This window comes from Leptosomus discolor, chromosome 1 (assembly GCF_034619465.1).
Source record: "Leptosomus discolor isolate bLepDis1 chromosome 1, bLepDis1.hap2, whole genome shotgun sequence".
NCBI classification, from domain to species: domain Eukaryota; kingdom Metazoa; phylum Chordata; class Aves; order Leptosomiformes; family Leptosomidae; genus Leptosomus; species Leptosomus discolor.
In genome coordinates, this window is record NC_141391.1 from 71,210,773 (window position 1) to 71,223,643 (window position 12,871).

Consider the following 12,871-nt stretch of genomic DNA (forward strand, 5'->3'; position numbering starts at 1 on the left):
CACATTTCCATCCTATCTTAATCGTGGAAATAATGTAATTAAAGCATTGCTGTAAGTTATTTATAAAATAGATTTTTTTTTTTTTTTAATGCCTTCAGCTTTGCAATTGCTCCAGTATTCCTTTCACTTAGTTAACGGCATTGACTTTACCCAAATGGAAGTGGTTAGATTACACTGAAGCTTGGTTTGGTTTTTTTTTCAACGGATCCCATAGTCTGATCAGATAGCTTAGAATCCTAATCTGATACGTCCATGGTTTATTACCGATAGTTCTCTTTTTGCTGTGTTCAGTACGGCTGGTTCTCAGGCTTATTTCTCTGCCTTTCCCCTTGCGACGCCTGCCTAACTAACCGTGGTGGTGGCATAGGTCTTGTTGACCCATGGTCCACAGTCAGATCTTCCCTGCTCAAAGTGCCAAATCTTGGTCTCGTCAGCAGCGGCTGCCTGAACCCGATGGATGGCTGAGGCAAGGTGCTTGGCTCCTGCTGCTCTCCTCGTCCGTCCTGGCTCCCGTCAACTTCGTTCTTCCACTCCACCCTAAACTCAGGCGGCGGCCTCTGCTGTCTCAGTCTCTGGTCTCTCAAGATTTTCCCTGCTCTGGGTCTTAGATTTAGCACTGTGGTAGTGGCATCAATCTCAGAGTCGCTGTGGTCACCCACTGTTAATTGAAAACAAAATTAAAATGTTAGGTGCAGAATGTTACTGTTTCAGGGATATTCGAATAACAGCACGCTGAGCACTAGCAGCCGTAGAAGAGTCTCCTACATTCGGTGCTTTCTGATTAGACCCAGTAAACAGATACTTAACTCTGCCAGAATAGAGGATAGATTTGACTTACAAACATCCCTCCCCTCAAAACTGTGATTCTTTGAAAGCCGTCACTCAGCCGCTCCTTAATCGCCAAGTGCTGCCCTGTTTGAGATGACATTTCCCCAATTCTGGCTCCGGACACAGAAAAACCTCTCTCTCTCTCTCTCTCTCTGAGCTACTTGGGGTCTAGTCCCCGCCTATGTCCAAGCAGGATACAAAAATGAGACATCTCACCCTCATATCCCATGAAATCTAATCTGAGAGGCATTTCCAGAGCACAACATGTACAGGGGCTCTAGAAACCTGACTTTGGAAAAGGAGCATCAATACTCCACCGAGGAAAGGATCTCCCAAGGTCAATGTACAGATGGGGGTAAACATCCCATCCTTAATATGCCTGAATGTAAGATATCAAAGAAAATCCACAGGGCAAATCTCACAGGCTGAAAGTGCTGCTGACTCCTTCACCCCCTCGCAGGAGGGTAGAAAATGGTCAATGGAAAGCTGGCATAATCATTCAGGGAATGCTCTTAAATGACCGCTATCAGGTAAATCAAGCTGGAAACTCTGGATGTACATGTGCATATATTTTCCCTAGCAGACTTCTTTTAAATTGCTTAACATCATCATCAAAACTTGCACACTTCAGTCATTTAATAACCATTTTAACAATCATTTATTGTTAAATTTTTGTTCTCAGATTTGTTCTTAGACTTCAGTCAGATACAATGTTTTAAATATATCAAAGCAAAGAATTGTGTATTGTGCAACTGTCATAAGAACAACTTCCATTGGTAGCCTACATGTTATTTCTTTTAAAAAGGTGAGGAAGGGGTCAACAAAATATATCTCCACATAATTGTCCATTCATTCAGATAATTATATATCAAGGAAGGTCTTCATCAGACTGTGTTTGCAGGCTTCCCCACCCACCCCCCCCCCCATATGTCAAATAATATATTTTTTGACAACTGAATAATCTGGAGGCACACTTCCTCTTTAATTCTAGGTGACAGTAGGTGACCTCTGCAGACATAACTACAGTATAAAAGGCATCCTACATTCAGGAGAGCAAAGACTGTTAACTATTAACAGACAAAAACATGGTCTATTGCTAAATTAATTTGGAAGAGTCGGAAACTAATTGGGGTGGGGATCAGGACATTTTAGTGACTGGGCAGAGTTTTAATCTTCCCAGCAAGAGATCTTGATGGTTGCTTGTCAAAGGAAATGCTCCTGAATATGGTATAAGCATGATAAAAGAACTGGTAATAATCAAAAGTAATATAATAGAATTGGGTAAAGTTTCCACATCAAATGGTTTTCTCCCTCCAGATTCTTTAAATTGTTAGAATTCAAGAACTCCAATAAAAAACATTTGTGAATTTAGGCAGAAAAAAAATTTGACATTTTGCTTGTAATGCACAGCATTTTGAGAAGTTCTTCACGAGAACTATAAACCAGACCTCAGGTCCTCATTTTCCTCTCTGGTTTGGTTCTCAGACTAGGGTCCACTACCCTGACCCCAATGAGAAAAGAAACCAAATAGGTTCATAATCCAAGAGGGAGATCTGGACGTTATGGAACAAAGACAAGGAGAATGAGCCATGGCAGCATTTCTGGTGCAGAAGTGTTTCAGGCTGCTGCTTGCACACATGAGGTGATGTTCCAGGAGGACTACACCACTACGACATTTGAACTGAGAAAGCCCCACAAGACTCTGCTTGCTGGGGCATTCCTCTGCACTCAAACACCTGCTTTAGGACCCGACACTTTTAATTCTTTAAAACCCCTGCTAAATATCCAACACCTAAAAATATGCTGTGAAGGTATTAAGTCTAGAATGAAAGCATGCGCATGCAAAATATTTAATATTTATTTGAAAATTAATATGCTGATTTCTCTAGTAAGCCTTGGAAAAACTTTCCTTCTACGTAGGCAAAATGACCATAGCACAGTAAGAGACAGCAGAAATTTTTTCATTACCTCTGGAAGATGTTTTATTTCTCACTCGTAGTTTTTCTGGGAGTTTAGTGTTTTTAGGAAGTGAAAGGAATCTTTTTGTATTGGCAGCAGCCTGGATGCAAAGAAATATAAGAAATGTTAAGTTACTGCAGACTGAAGTACTTGTATAATGCATGTTAAGATACATGACCGAGGCTTGAACAGGTCTATGTAGCTAAAGGGCTGGAGAGTAGTTTGGGATTAGCTAATAGGTGATCCTTCACTACACACTCAAGTTAACGCTGATTGCTGGTGGAGGTCTGTGCTAACTAAGGTAAAGACTGAATAATCTCAAGCAGCTTAATCAAAGGAACACCTAGTGATACACTCTCTGAGATGAAAGTTAATAAATGTATGCTCTCTAACCTCAACCTTACTTGTGCAGGTTTTCCTTAAGGAAGGTAAACGCTGCAAGCATGACACCACTTTGTGCAACTCCAGTTTGAAACTTTTTATTAGTCAGCTGCAAAAGTTGAGACTGAAGCTTGGGCACAAGAACTAATCTGTATTCTGATCCTGCAAGAGCTTTATACATATAAATGACTTTACACAGTTGACTAGTCACACTGAAGTTGATGGGGAAGTTAGGCACCAGCGTGATCATTTACCAGTTCAGGGCATAAAATCCTTCTTTTCCCAAGACTAAGCTTTAAAGGCCCTGGGAGCAAAGCACACCTCATACTTCCTGGAACATGAGAGGTACTTTCCAGGACAGGTTGCTTGGTTTTTTAAATTCAAAAGTTTCTCAAGGGCATCCTTTCCTACATTTAATACAAAGATTTTCTAAAACCTTTACAGCCTACCAGCTCTCCACTGCTTGTACCATTCATTGTTGCAAACTCAAACAGAACCTGAAAGAAAATTCATTTTCCATGACAGATTTTTCCTCTTTGGATATTGTTGTGCTGCTCAGGACCACTATGCTGCATTCTGTGGTGGATTTATCCAAGGTCAATTATTTTTTAAATTACAGCCTGTGCATTTTAAAAAGCTGCCAGACACCCTGTTTCTCTCCCTGCCCCAAAAATGTCTCAATCCTGCTGAGTGTCTTCATTATTCCACCTAGTAAATCATTTATTCATATGACAAAGACAACGTATGTAACTGTGGTTGAGAGGGAAAAATCATTCAGGAACAGACTTATTGTCACAATTAACACCACAGTAGCCCTGGTAATGATCACAAGTGAGATACAGCACTTATTGGAGACATCATTCCAGCCTCAGCTGCTGAAGGACAACTGTATCAATGAAGACAACGGTCACTAAGTATTCCTGTAACATGAAAATACATATTGATAGGATGGTTAATTTCCCTGATATCTAAAATGGGAAGATTATTTGGGGGATCAGCTTCCCTGCTGAATCAGTGTGCTCCATTCAAATATGGTCTGAAGTTTACAGTGAAGGTACTGCAGGATTGCCTCAGAGAGCCAAATATTACGTCATAGCATTTTTTGTAGGCAGAGGAGGTTTCCCTATTCTGTGTCAAAACCTGACATATTGACTATATTTTATGAATACTGAAGAGCCCACAACATTTTTCAAATGAACAGCTCCCTCTGACTGACTTAATTGAAAGTTCTCTTTCCCATATTTTGGAGCATAGTGTAAATAGTTTGTCTATCTCAAAGTCATTTTTGACCTCAATCATCCACGCTTCATCAGAATACTGACCATCCCTTAGAAGTATGCTGTGTACAGAGCCTGTTCAGCTCCTCTGAGATGCAGCAGATCCCACTCCAGTATCACATTCTACAAGACTGAAGCTTTGCTGAAGGGGTCAACACAAATTAAGGGGCCCACGTGTGCAACTCGAGGTGTAAGTGTGACATTATACGTGCAGTTATCTTCCAAATTCACGATTTAGTTTTTTTTTCATTTCAGAAGACTTATTTCTTCATGACATTTAGCTACACAGAACTGCTTTCTACAAAACAACCAAAATGCAAGTACCGGTCTCTCTCTTGACAGGCTGTTCGTTTTCCTCAGGCTCTCCCTAAGGCTGTGCCGGCGACGGATCAGAATTTCTTTGGCCTGCTTTTCGTTAGCATCTGCAGCCAAGCTATGTCGGTTATATGACATTGTCTGAAATATAAAAGCAGCGGTCACATTCTGAAAAGCATAACATCAAATGTGTTGCACTATATGTACAGGCTTTTTGCTTTAATGTTTTAATAAGCATCATAAATGCTTGCGAACAAAATCATATCGCAGATGATTAAGAACAAGAACAGTAATTATGCCAGCATTTTTTTAAGTCATCTGCTTCACAAGAACCAGTTTAGTTTGATTTTTAAATTTGTTTTAACCTGCTGATATTTATAATGAAAGAGAAATTGGAAAAAGCTGGCTTAATACAGTGTTTACCCTCACATTGCACTAGCTCAGTCAATATGTCAATAAAGGATGCAAATTTGAAAGCAATGAGTCACCTAGAGGGAAGTCATTTTTACCTCCAGCAAGCTAAAGCTTGCTCCACTTTTGAATGTTTTCCAAGGGCTCAGGCATTCAAACTGCTTAGCCACAGGAGAGTCAATGTGAAATGTCCTTTTGCTTTTTTTTCACTATTTTTCCAGCTCATCAGCTCTGCTTTTAACACAAACAACCTCACAACTGGAGGCAAATGGGAAATCGAATCCCACATCATGAAGTGACCAAAATACTGATACAAGTTGACAATGTTAGGTGAATTCACACCTATGATCCTTTTTAAATAATGTAAGTATATTGCAGGAAATATGACAGAAACATCAAGCTTTATTAATAGTACAAGATCAAGTAAGCTGTTTACATAAAGGAGTATGAATGTGTTGCTGTACATATGATAGGACGTGGATTCATAGGCAACAGAAGTAAATAACAGCATTAATTATTATGCTATGGCACAGCAGATGTACTAGCCCAAAGATATGTTAGGAAGGTAATCAGTATATTCAAAGAGCAGTGGGATATTTAAGTATGCAAAACTTCATCCTTACTCGATGTCGTATTTGGTAGAGATTCTTTGTAAGTATTTCCCGCATGTTTTCCATTTCAGTGGGAGAAAGCGGCTTTATCTTTCCTTCATGATATTCACTGTGGCAGGATAAAAAAAGGAAAATATAGGAAAGAGAGAGAGGGGAAGAATGTTTTTATTTTATGATTGGGAATTACATTGGGACTATTTCCTTTGTTAAGAGTTGGAAACAACATTTCAAAACAACCAAGGAACAGGTGAAAACATAACATGTAGAAACGAAATCTTGATCTCATTTCAGTCAGTAGTAATGTTCAAAACTCAGACTCCAAAATTTGATATAAATTACACTATATCGTAAATTTGATTAAGGTCCTTCTCAAAATGCCCCTCAGGCTTCCCCCGTAGCTATTTGCAGCAGATGGGCAGGCCCTGGTTCAAATCCAGTTCCCTTCTACATGCCAAATCAACGTCCCCATGAGCAGCTGCCCTTGTAAAACTACACGCTCCGGACAAGCACAGCTCACTGAGCGCTTCGTGTGTGAGCTGCAGGCAAAACGCTCTTGTTTCATATCCGCTTACTGTTCAAGTGACATTTGGACACAAAGTGTCCTAAGTCAAAGTGATTATCCTGCCTACAGACCGCACTGTGAAATAAATTATGTGACCCAGGTGACATGGTTGGCCATGCTGGCATTGCTTGCTTACCTCAGAGACACCGACGATGGGACCTTGCTTATCATTCCACTCTCTGCCATCTCAATGGCATGTTTGATTTCCAGCTTCTTGTATAAAGAGACAATGCTGGATTTGGGCTGGTTCTCCCGGATTAGAAGTCTTCGCAGGTATTTATTGTCAAACTTTTTAAACCTGTACGTGAGGCAATCCAATCCAACCAGTTAATTTTTACTGTGCACAGTTAAGGAAAGCCAATATGCTAATGCAATTGTGAAGGAGGTTATTCCCCGGGAATGTGTCTGTTCATATTAACAACCCACTTCTGAGTAACACAAAAAAGGATCAAGATCATCTTTGCTTCAGATAGATAGTCTTAACCTGTTTTGATTAATACGTTAATGGACAGTCTCCCTAGCAGCACCTTTTAACTTTTCGCTGTTCTGTGTTATTAGACAATATTATTTTTAATTCTCCATTTTCATCGACTCAAAGAGAACATTAAATATTTACTGTAATAACAAATAACAGGTCTAAATTTGCATCGACTGCTTTTTCTTTGAAATTTTAGCCTGCTTTTGTAAAACTTTGGAAGTTCTCCATTCTTCTAAAGCAACTGTAAACCTCTTGGATGCTTGGTGAGAAAATATTGATTACAGCTGGGGTGATTTTGTTTGTCAGAAAATATTTTGCCCTCTAGCCATTCTGAAACTATTCCTGAATTTGGGTCTGAAGGTCATGAAGAGGTAGGACCCTTCTTTGCTCCATAATCTGTTAATTATAGATCTCATACAGACTGGAGGAGAACCAGGCTGAGTAAAGGAACATGTCATGCATCTGTCAGGAGAGTGTCCTCACTGTGTTGCTCTCAAGTCATTTGGAGAGGGCTCTTCTCAGCCCTTCCTGCTGGTGCTATTCCTCTTCTTATAAAACACTTAAATTCTTGTTGCAGAAGCAACTAGAAGGTGAGTGAGTAATGCCCACACTTTGGGTCTAAAGGATTTTTGTGTAAAAGAGTGTGCTTCTGAGAAAAGGGAGTTAGATCCAAACCAATTATGATGATGATGATTCAGCAGCTAAAATGAAAACATGAATTATTCAGGTATCGCCAGCGGTAATCTTCTTAACTGACACTAAGTCTTAAATAATACCATCAAGAACTGCGAGGCTGCCTGCCATTAGGATCTCTCATGCACCTCATGCCAGCTAGTACCTTGATCTTTCTGGAGAAAGTCCCAAAGCTTTTGTATGTTTCCCATCAAATAGGGAACCAACCCCTCACTTAACACTGCAGAGACATACAATTTGCAAGAGGAAAGCCGGATGGGATGAAAGGCTCAGCAGACATACAGGATGTTCTGAAACAGTCAGAAACAGGGAGAGGACATGCACCCTCAGAAGGTACCGTACTTTACCCTGGGATCAGAGGGCTGCCTTTCTTCCCAGCTGGAGATTTTGTTGTACTTGCTTGTGGTTTAGTAAAAAGACATTGTTTTGCTCCTTTCCCTTTGTAACCCACACGTTCTAAAAACAACCATCAGCTTTCAAGATTAAAATGCTGAAAATGAAATATGATGCCAAACAGCCTTCATTTGATGCTGCTGAGCCAGTTCAGCCTCTCCTGTATAACAAAGACTTTTAAATGCCGTTCTTACTTATCTCTCCAAAAGTTGTGACCCCAGTGTCCACATACATCTTCAATTCCAGTCTTCACATGGTCAAAGAACTAAAGGGGAAATATTGGTTCATTACATAAACTTACAAACATCAGTTGGCTTGTTCTTAGACATCATTAGTTTCTAACTTACTTCAAAACAGAAACATCTAGTCAGAATTCAGGATGATGCTACAGTTTAACTAAGTGCAGTCTAACCGAACTCAGAGATGGACTCTGTTTTGTTCCCCTGGAGCTTCCTCCTTAGCTCACAGCCCCAAAAGGACAGAAGTTAGTTGCTGATTTCTTCAACGTCAATATTGCTCAGCTCCTGCACGAAACTGAAGGTTTTTCCCATATTTTCACTTCTTTTAAGTTCCCTAACCACTTAGGGCTATGCCAGGGACTTCTCCAGGAACCTCCCCAGGTCTGACAGTGAACCAGGTAGGACTTTGTGGAGGAGACAGCCTGAGTGGGCAGCAGATCCCCACAACAGCACTGGCCCCTCAGGATGCACAGGACAGAGCTGAAATACCCACATCAGGTCCTGAGCTCCTTTTTTAGGGAACTGCAGTCTAGCCTCACCTCAAAGTGTCCTGATCACCTAATAGTAGAAACACACTCTTCCTCAGGCTATTATGAATTACAAATGAGTGAATCAGTTCAGCTATTCAGTTCAGATCACTTGCTCCCCAGACGCAGCTTGTTTGCTCTTAACTCAAGTACCATATTAGGGGTCTCTCAAACTCAGGGGGAAATCCTGGTAGATAATGCCCAAAGGATAAGCTCTAAAAGGATGGACTTTTAGATGCCTAGATTGACTTCTCTGCTGAACGTGGCCCTTATTCCTCATTTTTGGAATTTCAAGCCACCTGCCACAGGTATGCTGCAAGGAGAAATACATTCAAGAATATGCATGGCTAATAAACTGTAATAATTGGAGACATACACGTACCAAATACAAATCCATAAAGAGGCTGATGATGCACAAGTTAAGTAAGTTTAAGAGTGTGTTTAGGAGGAGTTTGCATTTGTTTAATTAGACTAACTCAAATGCAACATAACATAATTAAATGGGCAAAGGTTTCCTAATGCAGCCAAGTTCTGAAGTAACACGTATCTCATGTGTGAAATGAACTACAGAAAGTTAATTTACCTTAAGAGTTGAACACCTAAGAAAGTGAAAATTCCAAAATAATGTATATAATAATGCAAATTTTGGTAATTGCCAAAGGTTAAATAAAAGATTTACAGTTATTGTGCTTATAACAGCTATCAAAAAGAAACCTAGAAGAGATTGTGCCTCTCTGTAATACTGTATGCTGAATCCTTGTTTCAGTGAAAGCCACTAGGAATTTCATCTATGTGAGGGTTTTATCTATGACACTGAAGCTGCAACATACCCTGTTATAAATTTCTTCGCTGACAGCAGGCTGCTTTTTATTTGACCTTTTGACATCAAGAAACTCCACCAGTGGGCGAATTGTTATTCCCTGTAAAAAAACAAAAAAAACAACAAAAAAAAGGCAAATGGTTCTGGGTTTTTTTTTCCATAAACACAAAGAAAAAACAAAGCCTTTAGTCTTTTCCATCTCTGTCAGAGCATTGAAAATGGCCACGGATAACTTTTTAGCTCTGGATACACTTTCACCTTCCTAACCCCAAAATCCAGCCTGACACAATAATTGTAACAGTGAATTCACTCTTGTCATTAGCAGTTGTTGGACTTAGCTATGAAGTCCTTGTCAGCCAACAGACTCCACTAATTCAACAGAAGGAAAGAAGGGGCTCCCTAGAGCTAAGAGGTCCAAGAGGGGCAACCTGACAAACCCTGTCAGGAACACTTCACTTACCTCACCCATAGTATTTTTAAACTTCTTTTTCAGTTCTGGTATGTATTAGAAAAACTCTCACTTTATTTCCGAATTAATAAACAAATCTCACATCATTACAAAGCAAACACATAAAGATGTCTTTTTTAGCGATTACTTCCAAAACAGGTACTCAACAATGCGTCAACAACAGCACTGAAATTGCTGTTCAAGACCGTGACACTAAGACTTTTTGTAAATATGTGTCCTTGACTGACTATTCTCAGAGAAAGAACAAAAAGTTTTGGCTATCCCAGAGTGATATAATGGTTTTGACCAATTATTTGTGGAAGAATTGACATAATTTGTTTATTTGTACAGGCGCACTGGCACAGGGTAGAGGAATGAGTCTCTCATGATGTTAAGAGCAGTCCCTACTATCCCAGACAACCAGGTCACATATTTCTTTTCGTAACTGAATCGAGCTTTATCTTAAAAGTAGTTAGGTTTCTTTGCCCCATTGCTCATACTGGAACACTCATCCTGAACCTCATTGTTCTGATAATTAGAAAGCTGCTTCTTAATTGCATCATGGTCACTTTGTACCACTTTGTTCTTGTGCCAACATTTGCCCTTTTAGTTTAAACAGTGTTCCTCCTTCTCTGGTATTCACTCCCTCATATAAACAGTAATTATATTCCCTCTTCTGCTTCATTTTACTAAGGCCAAGGCATCTCTCCTTTCATAGGGCAGGCTTACCAGTCCTGTGATCACTCTAGAACATGACACTATTCTCTGATGGAAATACCTGTCCCAGTATGTCTTAAGTTCAGATTTGCCCTTCTTCCATCCTCACTGCATTGATGGCTTAAACTCTACCCAGTTACCAACTAATACACCTGTGTCTTTTTCCCTTACTGTTTCCAAAGGAAAGGCTCCCATTTCATAATAGAAATACCTAGTAAGCAAGTCCTAGCAAGAACATGGTTGCACTTATTACCACTAAATTTAACTCTGTTTCTGTCATATTGGTCCTCAGTTATTCTCTTCTTTCTACATGATAGCCCATCTCTCTGTCACGCTGAGAACACCTTCCAAAGCCTGTCATTAAGAAGCATCAGCAACAAAAAACTCCTACATTTATATGCCATGGTCAGGTCAATAACAAGAATATTAACCAAAACCATCCCCAGGAACCATCCTTGAGGTTCAATTAATATCATCTCATCAGCCTATTATCTGACCAGGGTGGTTGAACACTGGAGCAGGTGCCCAGAGAGGCTGGGGAATCTCCATATGGAGATATTCAGAACCCAACTTGACACGGCCCTGAGTAAAATGATATAGCTTTGAAGGTGGTTTTGCTTTGGGCACAGGGTTGGACTAGAGACCCCAGAGGTCCTTTCTGACCCAAAGAACCATATGCTTCTATTTCCCTTTATAGAAGAAACTGTCAGCTCCTTCCCCATTCACTTTACAATCATCCTAATGTCAATTAGGTTGTCAATCAAACCTCAGTTTAATGACTAGTTAAGCTAATAATCTCCTATGTAGCCCCCCTCCTCCAAAGATTTTACCATAGTCCAGTTAGATGAGATTACTCTAGAAAATAAATTGACTTATCAAAGAATGATACCAGGTTTCTCTTTGGTAAACCATTGCATTTCATAACAAATTCCACTTACCTCCATATTTTAAATTATTTTTTTTTAAGCAGTTTTCACAGCTTACATGCTAAGGCCAACTAACTGGCCTCCAGCTGCCCCAGCCATCTTTTCCCCTTTCCCAAGCATAGATACTTGCTACTTCCCACGGCACATTTATTCATGCAAAAGGCAAGCTAAAAAATACATTTTTTCCCACAGACCTGAAATTCCATGTACTAGCCTCTCACGTCTCTCTTACACCCTGGATAATGACTAGTCTGACATGATTATTTGAGAAGCTTAGCCTCCTCTACATTTTGCTGGTTTCAGTCATTTCCTTCTCTCTTGGTCACTCTTGACCAGGACTCCATGGCCAGGCTGGCACCAGAGAAAAGTTCTTCATGTTATTCCACACGCCCAGTGCTTTTGGATGGAAGCCCAACCAGTTTGCAGCATCTCTGCCTATCACCCAGACTCAAACACTCCAGTTCACCTCTCAGCGCCCACAGTGTCTTCCAGCCCCTGCTCACTGTGCACTGTATCCAACACCAAACTCCTGACTAAATGCACAACTTCAAATATTCTAACAAGGAATTAGTGCTGGGGCTGTACCCAGATTATCTTTTATCTCTACTCCAACCTCACTAGGTCTTTAATGCTTAATACTGCTTATATGTTAGCATAAGTACTTAATATCTAGCATACATTTGCTACCTGTCTTCAATCTGCATAGCATTTTTCCTTAAACTATGAAGGAGAGCACCTTCAAGTATGTTCCTTCCAGTAGGACATTTGTTTTTCTACCCACTGCTTATTTACAACCTGTCCGAGAAAGAACTGTCCAGAAGAGGAAAGGCATTACCTGAATGAAAACAGTAAAGAATATAACCACAATAACAGCAGTGATGAATAATTTCTTCCTGGGAAACACAGCAGGAGGAAGCAGAAATACAAGTGAAAAACAAATAGCTCCTCGAAGGCCTCCATAGGCAATAATAAATTGGTCCTTAAAAGTGAGAGGAATTGTCCGGAACACATTAATGATCTGAGTCAGAACAAAAACACCTGAAGGAAAAAACCAAACAACCAGAAATAAAGGGGGGTCATGGAGTGGAGAAATTAAATTACACATAAATTCCACACAATGCTAATACTTGTCTTAAAACACTTTCATTTCCTTCTTACCTTTGTATTACTGAAGAAATTAAATGTTGCTGCTTGAAATGCCTAAGGAGCATCATCTCAAACACATTTAGTGAGCTAAACACCTCTGGTCAGCTGGAGCAGCTAAGTGATCTCAAGACAGCTATATC

The 12,871-nt window shown here is 40.0% G+C and overlaps 1 protein-coding gene across 1 annotated transcript in view; it reads right to left on the reverse strand.

Annotated features, from left to right (window-relative positions):
• Positions 1-287: 287 nt before the first annotated feature.
• Positions 288-12,871, reverse strand: part of SLC9A2 (solute carrier family 9 member A2) — a 32,899-nt gene continuing 20,315 nt past the window's right edge. The window contains exons 5-12 of the mRNA XM_086482142.1: positions 12,421-12,623; positions 9,505-9,594; positions 8,103-8,173; positions 6,481-6,642; positions 5,795-5,891; positions 4,770-4,901; positions 2,797-2,887; positions 288-658 (exon numbers count right to left, since the gene is read on the reverse strand). Of these exons, the coding sequence (XP_086338268.1) occupies positions 288-658; positions 2,797-2,887; positions 4,770-4,901; positions 5,795-5,891; positions 6,481-6,642; positions 8,103-8,173; positions 9,505-9,594; positions 12,421-12,623 (1,217 nt within the window). The remainder of the gene's footprint in view (positions 659-2,796; positions 2,888-4,769; positions 4,902-5,794; positions 5,892-6,480; positions 6,643-8,102; positions 8,174-9,504; positions 9,595-12,420; positions 12,624-12,871) is intronic.